Source organism: Rhyacophila brunnea, unplaced genomic scaffold (genome assembly GCF_057557595.1).
Source record: "Rhyacophila brunnea isolate RB1 unplaced genomic scaffold, BYU_Rbru_1.0 scaffold_7, whole genome shotgun sequence".
Taxonomy (NCBI): domain Eukaryota; kingdom Metazoa; phylum Arthropoda; class Insecta; order Trichoptera; family Rhyacophilidae; genus Rhyacophila; species Rhyacophila brunnea.
The window spans coordinates 40,745,811-40,760,903 of record NW_028233339.1 but is presented as its reverse complement, the minus strand read 5'-3'; the positions used below and the strand labels follow the sequence as shown (position 1 = coordinate 40,760,903).

The following is a 15,093-nucleotide window of genomic DNA, read 5'->3' as shown; positions in this document are numbered from 1 at the left end:
CGAGGTTGCGTTTACACAACATTTATCTGTGGGCTGAGCAGCCTTGCGCGGATTGATAGCGGTCGGCGGCAATGGGCGCGAAACTCGTGGCAGGTTCTGGGATCACGGTAGGCGGCGAGGGGCGCGAAGCACGTGGCACATTCCGGGATCGCGGTAGGCGGCGAGGGGCTGGACGGTAGGCGGGACAGCCGCGGGGGCGTAGCTGCAGAGACACGCAGAAATAAAAATATCGCGCCACGGCGCCACTGAGTGATGGTACACGTGTGGCTGACAAGATGGCGTCCTAAGTGAATGGTTCGCTGCTGCCCCGGAGGGGTCCGCTCGCACTGGGCGATGGTCGAGACAAGAGAGTGCATTTTTTTGTCGGCGTGCGGATAGCCGGCCTCTCTTTCTAATCGCCATCTCCATGCAGCTTAAGGAAGTGTTCTCTTAGTTTTGCCGGTGCTAGTGCGGTGTCATCACAAATCATATGAGTCGGGTGTGTGTCTTGACCTCCGCTGAACCCCTGAGACTGACTCACCGAACCCTTGGGGTTCGATCGAACCCTGGTTAAAAACCACTGGTATAGTGGGTAAAAATAACTACAGATACCTACCATGCTTATGATAATTTGTATGTAATATAGCAAAACAAATAAATACCTATCCCAAAATATTTTTATGTAACCATATGCCATGTTTAATTTTAATATCATAATATTGAGTAACGGATTTTAGATATCAATTATAAAAAATAGCCCAGCATAACCGTAACGTCCATAACGGACGTATCCCGTAATTATTTGAAAACATTTTATAAATTCTTTCATAATATGAACACTCTATTTTTATTTTAACACTGACACTTTCAACACAATATAGTAATTGAATTAAACTTATTTCACATTATTCATGACTTTTCCTGTAATTAATTGAACACTCTTTAATAATATGAACACTATAATATTATGTATTATAACACTGACACTTTAAATTCATAAAAATGTAATTTACCTTATTTCAAATTATAATTTAAAAATAACATTTTTGACAGTTTGTTTGGTTTAAGTCTAGAACGTCTTTCACTGATTATTAAGACTACTTTTCGAAAATACTCTTTCACAAGGTTGCTACGATCGATAGACGCTTTTTGACCACCCATGCAAGTCTAGGATAATATTCTTTGCGATCGAACCACCATTTGAGAGGATCGCAACGTCGATTCATCATTGGTTCTTTCATATACTGATTCACTTCGATTAAAGCATTAGCCTGTGGACTATCATCTTGGATTACGTTGGCTACTTGCTTATCAAAATCATCCCATATCGTTGAAGAACTTTCCAGAGGGTAGCTAATTCAGCACTTACTAAATTTGAAGAAATATTGGCAGACCTTATTGGAGCATTTCTCGCAAGCATAGTTAGGTTATCTTTTACCATTTTGCAGGAGTTCTGGTCAATAAAACCATAATTTTTATAATGCGGATCTAAAAGTGTTGCATCTGCCAATAATTTATTGAATTTGAACTGGTGAAAGTATTTTTCCATCCTAAACAACATACCCTCTACCATCTTACCAACAACTGGAGGAAATTTGTGAGTTTTAAAATTGACGCAATGTTTCTTCAAGCTATTGCTCAGCAATATGACCTTATATAAAGTTACCGTCTTTTCGCTACTCATTTCGATTGTTGCATCATTAAAAAATGATAATAACATAGTGGCATACTTCGAAGTATCCCAGTCGTTGCATCAAGCTGCTGCAATTGTGGTTTGACCAAAGGGATTGTAGCTATGATCGGTTCCCTCAGATTTAGGAACATTTCAAATATACAAAATGTTGAGTTCCACCTTGTGGGGACGTCTTGTTTCAGCGACAATGCTTGCTTCTCTGGGTTCATTTGTCTCTGAAGGTTGAAAAACTTCTCTTTGGCTTTAGTCGATCGCTTGAAAAGTTCAACAATATTTTTCACCTTAGCTCTGGTATTTGGAATTTGCTCAATTCCAGTTTTTACAATTAAATTAAGCACATGTGCAAAACACGGCACGTGCTTCCAGTTGTTATCTTTAATTGCTTTAACAATATTGGATGCGTTGTCGCTGACTACAGCAATACTCTTTTCATTCGGGATATTCGAATCACCCAAGACTCTTTTTAACTTTGCCCCCAAATATTCAGAAGTATGATTTCCCGATCTTTTAAAACAATCTAATAAGGCAGACTCGTTTTGATAACTACTATTTAATAAATGCACAGTCATCGCCATATAATCGTCATTACACGCAGATGTCCAACAATCTGTCGTTATCGTAAAAAATTCTCACCGGAGACCGAGAGATATGGGCGTTTGAGACCGAGAGAGCGAGAATCGGTCGGCCTTTACGGTATATAATCTCCGTTCACTTCGCGCCGGAATTGTTCTAACGGCCGTCCTTCAAAGTTTTTCAACGCACGCATGCGTATTCGTTCTGCCGTCGAGCTTGGTGTTGCCAGTGTAATAAAAATCGAAGCCCAAATGTGGGCATGTTCTAACATGACCAGTGGCGACCGGTGAGTTATTTTACTGGGAGTTCACTTTTTTCACCTGTTGACTGCAGTAAAAAGGCATTTGCCTTCATCAAAACTTCACCAAAAAATCAAAAAAACTATTGGTTTTTTAATTAAGTACATTTAAAAAAAATCATAAATAACTCACCATTTATTATTTGTTGTACTTCTAAAAACAGTTTTTCTTGAAAAAAAATGGATTTTAAACTTTTACACAAACTGGTAGACACAAACAATTTGTTTTGACCGAATTATTAGTAGGTAGTACCGAAATATCTCGTATCCGGCAGTGACCGGGATTTATTGTTCATTTGTATGAGAAATCCATTCTTCTGTTTTTCATAGACACAAATTTTTCAATTACGCGTTTGTTGAAGTCAGGAATCTCTTGTATCATTTTTTTTTCGATACTGAGCATACATAATGCGTTCAATCTTGGTTGCGCGATGGTGTTTCTACTAAAACACTTAATCCGTTTGAGTGTGGAAAAACATCTTTCGCTTTCCACTGATGTCATCGGAATAGTACAAATTAAGTTTAATAGTAAAACCGTTTCCGTAAATGTGTCAATGAGATTTTTTTCGATTAAAATGTTTAATAATGCTGAGGCACCATCAGCATTATAAAAATTATCCAAGCTGTAAATAACAGACAATTCATTTTTGAATTTATTTTTATCTAAAAAGTCATACGTTTTAGTCACCAAATTAAAATCATTTGTAGGAAAAGATTTATGATAATTAATAAATTGATCAGAATAAAATAATTTGGATGCTAATAAATGATCACAAAATTGAAAACGGTCTTTTGCTTGATTAATTATTAAATCACACACTTGCTTGGATTCCACTAAACAGGGTAAATCATTCACTCGCCGACGTTTTGTCACTATAGGTTCAGTTAAGGTATCAGATGATTGGCGGATATTAACCATTGCCCGTTCGAAATCACCAACACTATTTTGGATCTTAATATTATCAATATTGCGCGATTGAAACTGTTGAAATAATATTTCACACACAGGCATTACTTTTGAAAAAAAATTTAACCAAAATATAAATAAATTATTGTTTAAGTAACCCAGTAACATTTCAGCTTGATTAATTGTGTTGTAGTCGTTGGAATTATCGTTTAATAGAACGTCTAAGCACTCCTTCAATGATTCACTATTATCATGAACAGCGCGAACTGTCCGTATATTAAAATTCCATCTAGTTTGATTGGCTGATGGAATTTTCTTCTTCACTATATTTTTCAAAATCTCCATACGTTTAGATGATCTCGAGAAAAAAGGTGGAAATGCATGTAAGTTTGCAAAAAAATTTGCCACATTTCTATTTACATTTACGCTTTTTTCTAAAACCAAGTTAAATTGGTGTGCGTAACAATGGACAAAAAATGCGTAAGGAAATGTAGACTTTATAATTGATTGTACACCTCCTAATCGTCCCGACATAACAGCAGCACCATCATAACATTGACCAACAAGTTTATTTTTGTCAATTTGTAAAATTTCTAACTCTTTCAGAATTTCTGCAGCGATATCATGGGCAGTATGTCCTTTCGGATGTATAAATTTCCAAAATCGTTCAAAAATTTCGCCATCTTTTGTATATCTTATAACAAACACAAGCTGTGTTTGTGTCGATATATCAGTTGTCTCATCTGCTTGAACAGCAACAAATCTACAGCTAGCAATTTGTTGTTTAATTTCATCTTGACATACCATAAGCATTGCATCCAAAATATCGTTCTGTATGTTACATGAAATTCCTTTAAAAGCACTATTACTATCTAAATGCTCTTTCATTGACAGATCTATTTCAGAAACAAAATTCACCAACCCTTTATACACTCCTGGATTTAGCGATCCAGCTGATTCGTCATGCCCACGTAGTGCTAATTCGAATGCGCCACAGAATTTAACGCAATCAATCAATCTGGATAATATGTATCGATTTTTATCAACTTTTTCGTTAAATTCTTTGATTGATTTTCGGTACCCTGAATCCAGTTGTTGCCGTATATTCATCGTTCCTAAAGCGGCCAAATGCATACAATTTGTTAAATGTATTTGTGAAGCAGCATGTTTTTTAATTTTTATTGTCAAGTGCGCCAAATCCACTACACCTTTGATGGTCCACTCGTCACTGCCACTAAAAACAATACATGGAAAACAGAATAGTGCATTTAATTTGTCACATCCACACAGCCATGAATTTTGTTCATATTGTTTAACATTGAATGTTCTTTCGTATTTTTTAGTTTTTGAAACGCATTGTTGTTTTAATTTTAGGTTAGGAACAGGTCTGCTGCTGCTTTTAATACGAAGGCGTTCTTCAAACGTATTAGAATGTTTTTTTATGTACTCAACATCAAACGGTGCCATTTTAAAAAAAACTAATGTACACAGTAACTAAAAATATCACATTGAAAAATAATTTAACAAGCGCGCACCACCGTTTTACATTACCAATAAGCGGGAACTAATGGCAACTGGCGATGTTGATCAGCTGTTGCAGCCGGAAACCACGTCAATATTACAAGCTGCAATACTATAACTTGCCAACGCGTGACAATCTCGTCTTCGTGTTAGCAAATGTTTTATTTTATTGAATGGACAATTATTGAGAATATTACCATCAGTAATGCCATTTATCATTCAATTCGAATAAAAAATAGAACTTCCGCTTATGAGAAGCAACATATTAAGGAATGACTTACTTCAATAACATATTAAGAAAATAGGTGACCTGATTTAATGTGGCTCTTGAAAGCAGTAACTCATCAAAATTAACATTATTAAAGCATTGCACATCACAGCCGTGATATTTTACGATTTCCACCCTACCACGCATGTTAAAACCCCACAGAGCTAGTTTGGAGAGATATCATAATTGATAAACATTGTGAATTTAGTTGTCAAACTGAAAAAAACTTGAAGTTTATTTTTAAATTGTACTTCGCTTAAATTTGAGAAATATTGTCAACATGTGCGGAAATTTAATATACGTACTGTGAAACGAATTTATTTTTATAATAATATTGAATAAAAATTGTCAAACAATAATTGTTGTGTAATACGGGCTGTATGGTTTTAAGACCGAATATTCCCGACGTTCTTCGAAGTAGGCATTCGGACGTGAGCGACTTGAACCGTCGCTCGCGTAGACGACATTTCACGATGAAAAAATATGTACAAATTGGTTTTTTGCTCATTGCAAAAGCATTAATCGATATAAGATTTCCGGGCGCTTTCCGACAGACGAGCGACACGGTATATCGCTCAAATGAACAAGTCTTTAAAATAGCCGGTTAAAAACACATATTGGAATTTGTTTTTGTATATGAATTAATGACCACGGTAATTAATAGATCAGAACACTTTTAATAAATCAAATATAAATGAAATACTTATTTAAAAAAAAAATATTTTCGCATAAATTGAGTGGGTGGGTGGGTGTTCACCGCTCCACCGCTCTCATTGGAAAATCGCCACTGAACATGACAATGAATTAACAAGAGTCTTGAACGATTCACTTTCTACGATAGAAAATGGTAGGTAATCTTTGATGATCATGTTTAACAATTCCCGATGAATGTTTTTGATTTCGCAATGGTCATGGGTTGATGAAAATAACCGCGAATATTTGACGTTGAAGGAATATTAGTTCTTGCCGCAGAAATTATATTATTTACATTGCCAACGCTTACATTATTTAGGGTTACGTATGCAGATTGAATTGATGTACTGGATGTTGTATGTGACTAATTAGCAATATAGTCATGGTTAACTATGACTTTGTGAATTAGTGGTTTCCGTTGAAATAGTTGAAACGACCGAGTTTCTAATTAACGGAACTGTTCCATGTTTTGATTTTAGATGACAAGATAAATTACTGATTGAGCCGCCCTTTGTTGATAAATGAATTCTGCAAATATCGCATCTTGCTAGACCAGTTGGCATTAAAGTAAAGTGTGTCCAAATAGGACTTCGCTTTTTTATTTACATTTGACATCTTAAGTAAAATACGGAATAACTTATGTATAAAAATAGACTAGAAAAGCTATTTTTAGAAAATAGCAAATGCACACACATCTGAAACAGTGAATAATAATGAAAGGGGTTTTACCTACCAATAAAACTGTTATTAAAATTGTTTTTGGGCGTCGTTGTACGAGGGTGGGTCAATAATTCCTTAGAAAAAAGCATTAAAACAGTTTTTATTTTTGTATTTTTTTTTTATTTCTCAACATAATCTCCTTGGAGCTCAATACACTTGGTTAGACGTTTCTCAATTTTTTTTAAACCGTCAGAAAAATAAGTTTTCGGAAGGTCCTCAAAATAAGCATTTGTCCGATCGATGACTTCTTCATTTGAAAAAAAACGTTGTCCACTTAGCCATTTTTTTAAGTTTGGGAAAAGGAAAAAGTCACTGGGGGGCTAAATCTGGCGAATACGGTGGGTGGTCGACCAATTCGAACTTCAATTCTTCAATTTTAGCCATTGATCGTAAACATGTGTGAACACGGGCATTGTCCTGATGAAAGAGGATTTTTTTCCTGTTTAAATGAGGCCGTTTTTCTTCAATTTTGTTTTTTAGCTGGTCCAATAAAGATGCATAATAATCCCCTGTTATTGTTTTTCCTTTTTCCAAATAGTCAACGAAAATAATTTCACGTGCATCCCAAAATACAGTAGCCATAACCTTACCAGCTGATTTCACGGTTTTCGCCTTCTTTGGACATGGTTTGCCTTCGCAATCCACTGCTTTGACTGTTCTTTCGTCTCGGGAGTATAGTGGTGTATCCATGTTTCATCTACAGTCACAAAGCGACGAAAAAATTCATCCGGATTGCGTTGCATTAGCGACAACAGGGCTTTAGAGGCCACCACCCTATTGCGTTTATTGTCGACTGTGAGCAAACGCGGCACCCATCTTGCAGAAATATTTTTCATGCCCAATTTGTCATGTAAAATAGAAATGACGCTACCTTTTGAGATCCCTGTAACCTCAATTATCTCACTCAACTTTAATCTTCGGTCACTTAACACCATATCGTGGATTTTATTGATCATTTCTGGTGTAGTCACCTCTACAGGACGTCCTGAGCGTGGTTCATCCTTTGTTGATGTACGACCACGTTTAAATTCATTTAACCAGTTATAAATAGTTGCAAGTGAAGGAGCAGATATGCCGTGAACTAAATCCAACTCATTTTTTATTTCCTTTGCTGTTAACCCTTTTATATTAAAATGTTTAATAACAGCTCTAAACTCAATTTTCTCCATTTTCCATTTTTCCATTTTCCGCAAGCAAATTTTTTTTTTAAATGTACGAGAAACACACAACAACCCGACCAATCTGATTGAAACTTCGCAGCATACTGAATCGGTAGTGCCGCTGCATGAAAACAAACCGCTTACAGTACTAGTCGCGCCACCTGTCGGCTTTTCTAAGGACTTATTGACCCACCCTCGTATCTTACACCAGCCCAATCATCGGAGTCGAAATGTTGGAGTCCAGTCAATTCCAGGAATCGAGCCGGGTCTGGCTTGGGGAACATTGGTTCCTTAACAGTAGTTTAAATTACTGGTACTTTGACCCCCAAGATTTTGTGGGGGCCGTAAACGGTTCATCACCGAGGTTTTCTCCGCCTCAAGGGTCGGCGGTGGTTGTGCCACTCCTTGTCTGTCCCTCTGCTGAAATAATGTACGAAGATACCTCAAACATTAGCGTCCTGATTGACGCTCTGACATCGAACTCTTCCTCCTGAAGAAGTTCCGTTTCGCCGTCTGACGTGTCCATCGATTGTAAATTTTCCTCCTCACGGTCCTCCAGGTGTTGTGCCATATTCACTGATAACTTAATATTCACTTAACGATCACTTAATGTACGACAAGATTATTTTGTTAGATAATCACGAACGAAATTATAGACGCTACACCCAGACCTCCCAAATCTATGTATAAAAAGTTGTTTGGGGACGCGGGTTTGGGTATTGCCAGAAAAAGGAATGACTAACGACAAGAAATGGGATAAATTTGTAAAATAACTCCTCACGCGGAAAAGGAAGATCAAACTCTATCTCAAGGACTTCAAAGTCAAATTCGAATAATAGTATTTTTTATTTTATGGAATCGGTATACCTACTGTACGACAACATTATTTAGGCGACAACAGGAAGTCGCCCGTGTCGCGTATAGAATATTTCTCAGTGTTGTCATTTTTTGAGAAAACAAATCCCGCGAAATTAGGTTTTTAATTTATATCAATTCTATTCTCAGTAAGTAATTAATTTATAAGTCTAATTATTGTTCGATAAGTATCAATAGAAAAATTATTGCAAATAATTTCACCTCATTACTATTATATTAGGTTAATTAATACAGCGTAATTATTGAATTTGGAAGGAAATCTATCATTGTACCCACATTCACTGATAATATTGCTGCAGGTATTTATGAATTAAATAATTAGGAGAACACAAATTATGATTAAATAAGTAGAAGTGAAAGATATAACATATTCAATATTATATTGATGGCCTAATCACATTTTTTTATAATTTACAAATGACGTCTTTTATAGTATTTTTAGTAAAATTGTTGCAGAAACACATACTACTGTGAAAATAATTTTCTATAAATTAAATTATATCCTCCTAACATTATAAACTTTAAAACAATATGTTCCTACTTATCAGTTTAAAAATACAAGGACAACTAATTAACTAACCGTAAATACAAATAAGATTCAAATAATTTATAACATCATATGTAAGGTCATCAACACAACTTTTAAAAGTACATTTCCAAGGACACGACATTAAAAATTGATTAAACCAATCATCATGTGAGGTATTCTACACCAGACATATTCGCTTCAACATCACTCGATCGATACTAATTCACTTTCACTACTGCTATCAAAATCGACACTAAAAACTAAACTTTGGTCACTCATAGTCTCACAACATCTATCTTTTACCATATAATCCTCTTCCAAATGTATTGTGTGTTCAAATTGATTTTTCCAATCGTCCGGTGTTATCGTTCCAAAAGCATCTTCTGTTAATCCTCTGCATGTCAGCTGCTCGGCAATCAACATTATTACTTGAAATTCTTCTTTTCACAAGTGACCACATAGATTCTATTGGGTTAAGATCACAGTGGTATGGTGGTAGTCGAACTGCTGTTGAGCCTTTTTCTTTGATCAGCTCGTCGAATAAATACTTTGGTGGTGGTTTATTTCTATCAAGTATTTCTTTCAATTTAGTTTTAACCATATTTTCTTCGAATATAATATTATTTTCTTTCAGCCATTCTTTCATTTTTCAAGCCAACGCTTTTTTTATTGGCCATAGTTGGCGGTTTATTTATTTTAATGCTATGGTAAAGGGCATTATCAATAACTATTATAGAATTTGTGGGAATGTTTGGAACAAGGCGTGTTTCCACCCATTGTTTAAAATTAGTTGTGTTCGTACCGTCATGGTAGTCTTCAGATTTTGATTTAGATTTAAATACTACCAATCCATTATTAATAAACCCATTTTCAGTCCCAGCATGTATTATGCATAATCGAGGACCAGCGGATTCCGGTTTCAAAACTCCTCTAATATCATCACTATGCCAACATTTATTCATAACATAGGATGCGTGCACGTATGTTTTATCTATATAGAACACAGGACGATTTTCACCAAGTCGATTGTTTCGCATAGTATTGAGATATCTACCTCTCCACGCAACTATGTCGTGTCTCTCTATGATAATATTATTTCTTTTAGAAAGGCTTTTTTTAAATTTAAACCCTAGCTTATGTAACCATCGCCGTAAAAATTCTTTGCTTCCTTGAAAGTCCATGCACTCTCTTAAAGAAACTAGTAAGGTTCGCAGCGTCGGAACTTGTTTGCGGACAGTATAAAACTCTTGCACTTTTTGACGTATGGTACATAAGTCCATACTGTCCAATGCAATCTTATTTTTTTCCACGGCGTTTTTTTCCAGGCGTTACGATTTTTGAAAAGGAGGCACTCGCTGTAGTCATTTCTTTCTTGATTCTCGAAACTGTCCTTGGGGATATTCCTGTAAGTTAATGATACACTTCGTATAAGTATCTATATAATTTTAAGCATTTTTGTAAATTTTACATCTCCAATAATTGATTTAATTACAATAATGTTTATTCTTGAAAATATTCTTCTTGCCAATTTATTATTACACTGCCAGTGTACTTAAATGATCATTTATACTTAATTATTATACGTCTAAAAATATTAATGAAACATATTACGATACACACAACTATATAATAAACAAACCTAATTCCCAGTATTTGGGGAAATATTTCTAGTATTACAACACTGAATTTTGACATACCTGACATGACCGCCACCCGTGATATGGGCTTGTTTAAGTATTGTATAGGCTCACCTTTTAAATGCTACTCTTTTTCTTCTTCATAATACATCAAAAGTTTACTAATAATATTACGAACATCCCTTTGTATTGTTTTAGACATCTTTTGAATATAAAAAGCTTCAAATTACGTAAATAGATAAATGCGTCCAATACGACTGTCAAAAATGTAATGAATAATTTGGGGGCGTTCCTTATTTGAAACCGGAAGTTCGATTGTAGTTCACAGTTTTGCCACGTAGCCAAGATGAAGTTGCCGGACAATACCTAGTAATACTACCCCAGAAATGTTGACTAGCTCAGTCAAACTATAGGGCGTAATATCAAAATTAAAATGTCTTCCTTTGTGTTTTTTAATTTTTTACAAGCAAGACTTATACACTAACTTATATTAAATGTACTTAGTTTAACTTATTGTTTATTAACGGCTTCTAATTAATCGGTAAGTATAAATACGCAAAAACAGGAAGTATCTTATTAAAAGTAGTTTATTAAAAGTTGGGAATAATTTAAAATCAACAACAAGTAAAAAAATAATCATTGGTAAGTATTCAAATAAATGTGAGAAAGTATTTAAAAAAGCACAGGGAATTATTAAAATGCTCAATAGCTAGTATAAATATTTGTGTGTCAGAATAGATTAAAATTTGGGCAGAAATAATTTAGTGGGCCGCTTTTTAAATTTTTGTAGGATAGTATTCTTCTCTGGCACTCCAACGAGGGTTATACCATAGACTAATAAATAAGTTAGTTGTACCATATTTTTTGTCTATGGTTATGTTGTACCTTGACAGATGACAGTTGACTTCCCAACCACTAGAAATCTAGAATAGTATTTTTTTCTATAATGAATGTATCCAAAAAATGGCTCCACGAAACAATTTGGATCTTCTGAACAGATTTCTTAAGAAATTCGTTTTAGCCGTCAGCTGTAACTGTTGGCTCTGGGTCCAACAGAATTATTTTTATCAAATTAATGTTCATTACATACCTGTTTTTTGGATCTACACTCTGGCCTAGATCATTGAAAATACATGCTCCATTGAGTTCTGTTGTATAGTGGGTATTATAAAATGTATTTTCCAACATTGCAATAAATAACAAGGCATACTTCAGTTTGTATAGTTTATTATAGGTACCTATATTTTCGACATTAGAATAAATAATAAGGCAGACTTCAGTTTACAAAAAAATACATTTATTATTTTTCCTAAGACAATCAAAATATTTTAACAAAATCAATGGGGATAGACGACATAAGAATCCCATTCTAAGTAACACACAAGCCTACACATTTACACAAATATGACTATATTTAAGGTGACGCATCAGTGAAACGCCAAATAATGTTCAACTGTACGCGCGACGAAAATTTGTACTTGCTTCGCATTCATTGAGAGAACGTGGAGTCGGACGCACGTCACTTTGCTGCGTGATGGCGACGGGCCAATTAATTCTAAAATCGTGTAAAGATGACTAAAAACTTTACCCATTTACTTTAAAAAGCAAACATGTCAATGAATATATTATTATTGATACTAATAGAATAATAAACAGAACATAAAATGGACGTATGTTGGATTTATATGAGAAATAATATTTCGTTTGACAGGCGTCATTTTCACCCGCGACCCGCAATCCGCACATCGCCTAGCAACGATCTTTTTAGACCGTGCCTCAACTAATGCATGGCCTTAAGGTCTCTTCACAATTACATGAAACACAATTATAAAAAGTGAACTGACTTTGATGAGAATAATTAATATTTAAAAATACAGTGGGTAACTGAATCAAAAACACAAACTCAATGCAGTAGATTAAAATACAACATTGATCAAACTGACCTTTCAGCATGGTAAAACTCAGTTATAATGATTTAGAAACAAAGTTTTTTAGATACAAATTCAGAGTTGCTGTGATTTGACAATGGCCACGATAACAATTAAAGGCAACGATTAGCACTTCATGATTATAAAAAAAGACAAAAAACACAGATACACAGTCAATCACTAACAAAGTCTTTCAATTACAAACGACAACTTATTATCATAAAGAAACCACGATGATGATGAATGATAACTATTAGCATTCGACAATGATCATAAAAAATACACACTCCTCAAATCATAAATATAAAACACAGATACACAGTCAATCGCTAACAGAGTCTTTCAATTACAAACGACAACTTACTACCATAAAGAAACCGCGATGATGATGAATTACTACATATTAGCATTCGACAATGATCGTAAAAAATACATACTCCTCAAATCGAAAATACAAAACACAGATACAGTCAATCGTTAACAAAGTCTTTCAATTACAAACGACAACTTACTACCATAAAGAAACCGCGATGATGATGAATTATTACATATTAGCATTCGACAATGATCGTATAAAATACATACTCCTCAAATCGAAAATACAAAACACAGATACAGTCAATCGCTAACATAAACCTTTCAATTACAAACGACCAACCATTAGCATTCGACAATGATTATAAAAAATACAAAACATACATATTTACAGCCAAACATTAAAAGTTTTTTATTTACAAACTTATTACTAACACATTCTTAATCTATCAAAAGAGCTCGGGTTGCCAACTTTGGCCTCCCTCTTTGCCTTTTCTTTCCTATGGGGATTTGTTTTGCGGCCGGAGGAGGTTTAGCATATTTCAGGCGTATAGCCAAACCAATTAAATGTTTACACATGTACTTCTTAAAATATTTCGGACAACTACATCTCCCATTTACCCAATTTTCCCCAATGGGCACTTCCACTATCCACACTTTAAACGCCATATCTGCGTACTCGTCGAACGTACGCCATAACATTTGGGTAACACCAGAAATCTCTTCCGATGTCACCTGTGTGGAACCAGCCGACGGACAAAAATATTGGGTAATATTATCCTGTGAAGATTTAATTGTCACCCTCACATCCGATTTTGCCCATTGATATCCCTCTGTCCAGTGTCGCAACTCAATTGTTGTTGTGCAGTGGATGATTTTCGTTCCTAGGAAATAGTCCTTCGACCATTTCTCAGATGTCTGGAGAGTTAACTGAAGAAATCTTGCAACAGGCAACCTTTCCCGGAATGTCTCTTCTCTTTTTATACATAAATTAAATGCCTCCAGTGCATTATTAGTCGATGGAGTTCGCTCGGCAGCTCCTTCGTACCAATTCCGGTGTGTGGTTAGCCACTGCATATTAAAATATGTAATAATGTTAGATTCACCTATGTCAAGCCATTTGTTTATAAAAAGCGGCACTGCATTTTGAAACACTTTTGTATTAGGCGCCAACTGCAGCAAATCAATGTCCGCCATGATCGCCATCCTGTAACGGGCATCGACCAAAGATTCCACTTTCTTGTTAGTATTTCGCCGCATGTGGGCCCAGCACATTATTTGTAATTTATCGGCCCCAAAAACATGACAAAATGCATTTCGTATGGCAGGGGATGCATCCGAGATGAGATAATCAGGATTAATTGTCTCGTTTACGTTGCAGACACCCGTAACCAGGGCTCGAAAAATAAAAATAAAGTCTGCAGTTTGCTCATGGGAGCAGACTGCCATTCCAGTAACATTAAACTGGCGATCGGCATCAGTGCACCCTATGACCAATACAGGCATCCCTTCCCATACCAATTTGTATGTTGCATCTGTGTGGATATTTTTCGACTTAACAGCATTTCTTAAGAGCCGATTCGTTGAGACGAATACACCAAATTCTGATTCATTATCATCCGCACTGCTATATTTAAATCTATGTGCAATCACATATGCGGTATCATCACACTCTGGTACCGTTGCATGGTCCAAGCACCACTGCTCCAGTTCGCCCATACTAATCTGGCTTGGTCCATAAATATCTTTCTTCATTCTGGATAAGTAATTATTCAATTGTGTTTTTTTGAATTGATATCCCTTTTCTAACAAAATTTGCGTCATTTTTTTCGGTTTCACTTTCAATTCGAATAGTGCATTTATTTCCAATTTTAGTTCATCAGAGAGCCTTACTGGTGCCAAGTCTTCCGCATGGGTATGGGGGTCAGTCGCTTTAAATAAAAACACATTGTCGGACCTGCTATCAAAAAGTAAATATACTCCAGCATCACATTGC

General features: G+C 35.4%; 2 protein-coding genes across 2 annotated transcripts in view; both read right to left on the bottom strand.

The window, feature by feature from the left end:
• LOC147064876 (RWD domain-containing protein 4) overlaps positions 1 to 15,093 on the bottom strand; it is a 378,341-nt gene that overhangs the window by 26,911 nt on the left and 336,337 nt on the right. The window lies entirely within an intron of this gene.
• LOC147064880 (zinc finger MYM-type protein 1-like) lies at positions 1,334 to 5,942 on the bottom strand. The gene has a single exon (XM_085958178.1). It carries the CDS (start codon positions 4,915 to 4,917, stop codon positions 2,836 to 2,838), a length of 2,082 nt encoding a protein of 693 aa, XP_085814304.1. The 5' UTR covers positions 4,918 to 5,942; the 3' UTR covers positions 1,334 to 2,835.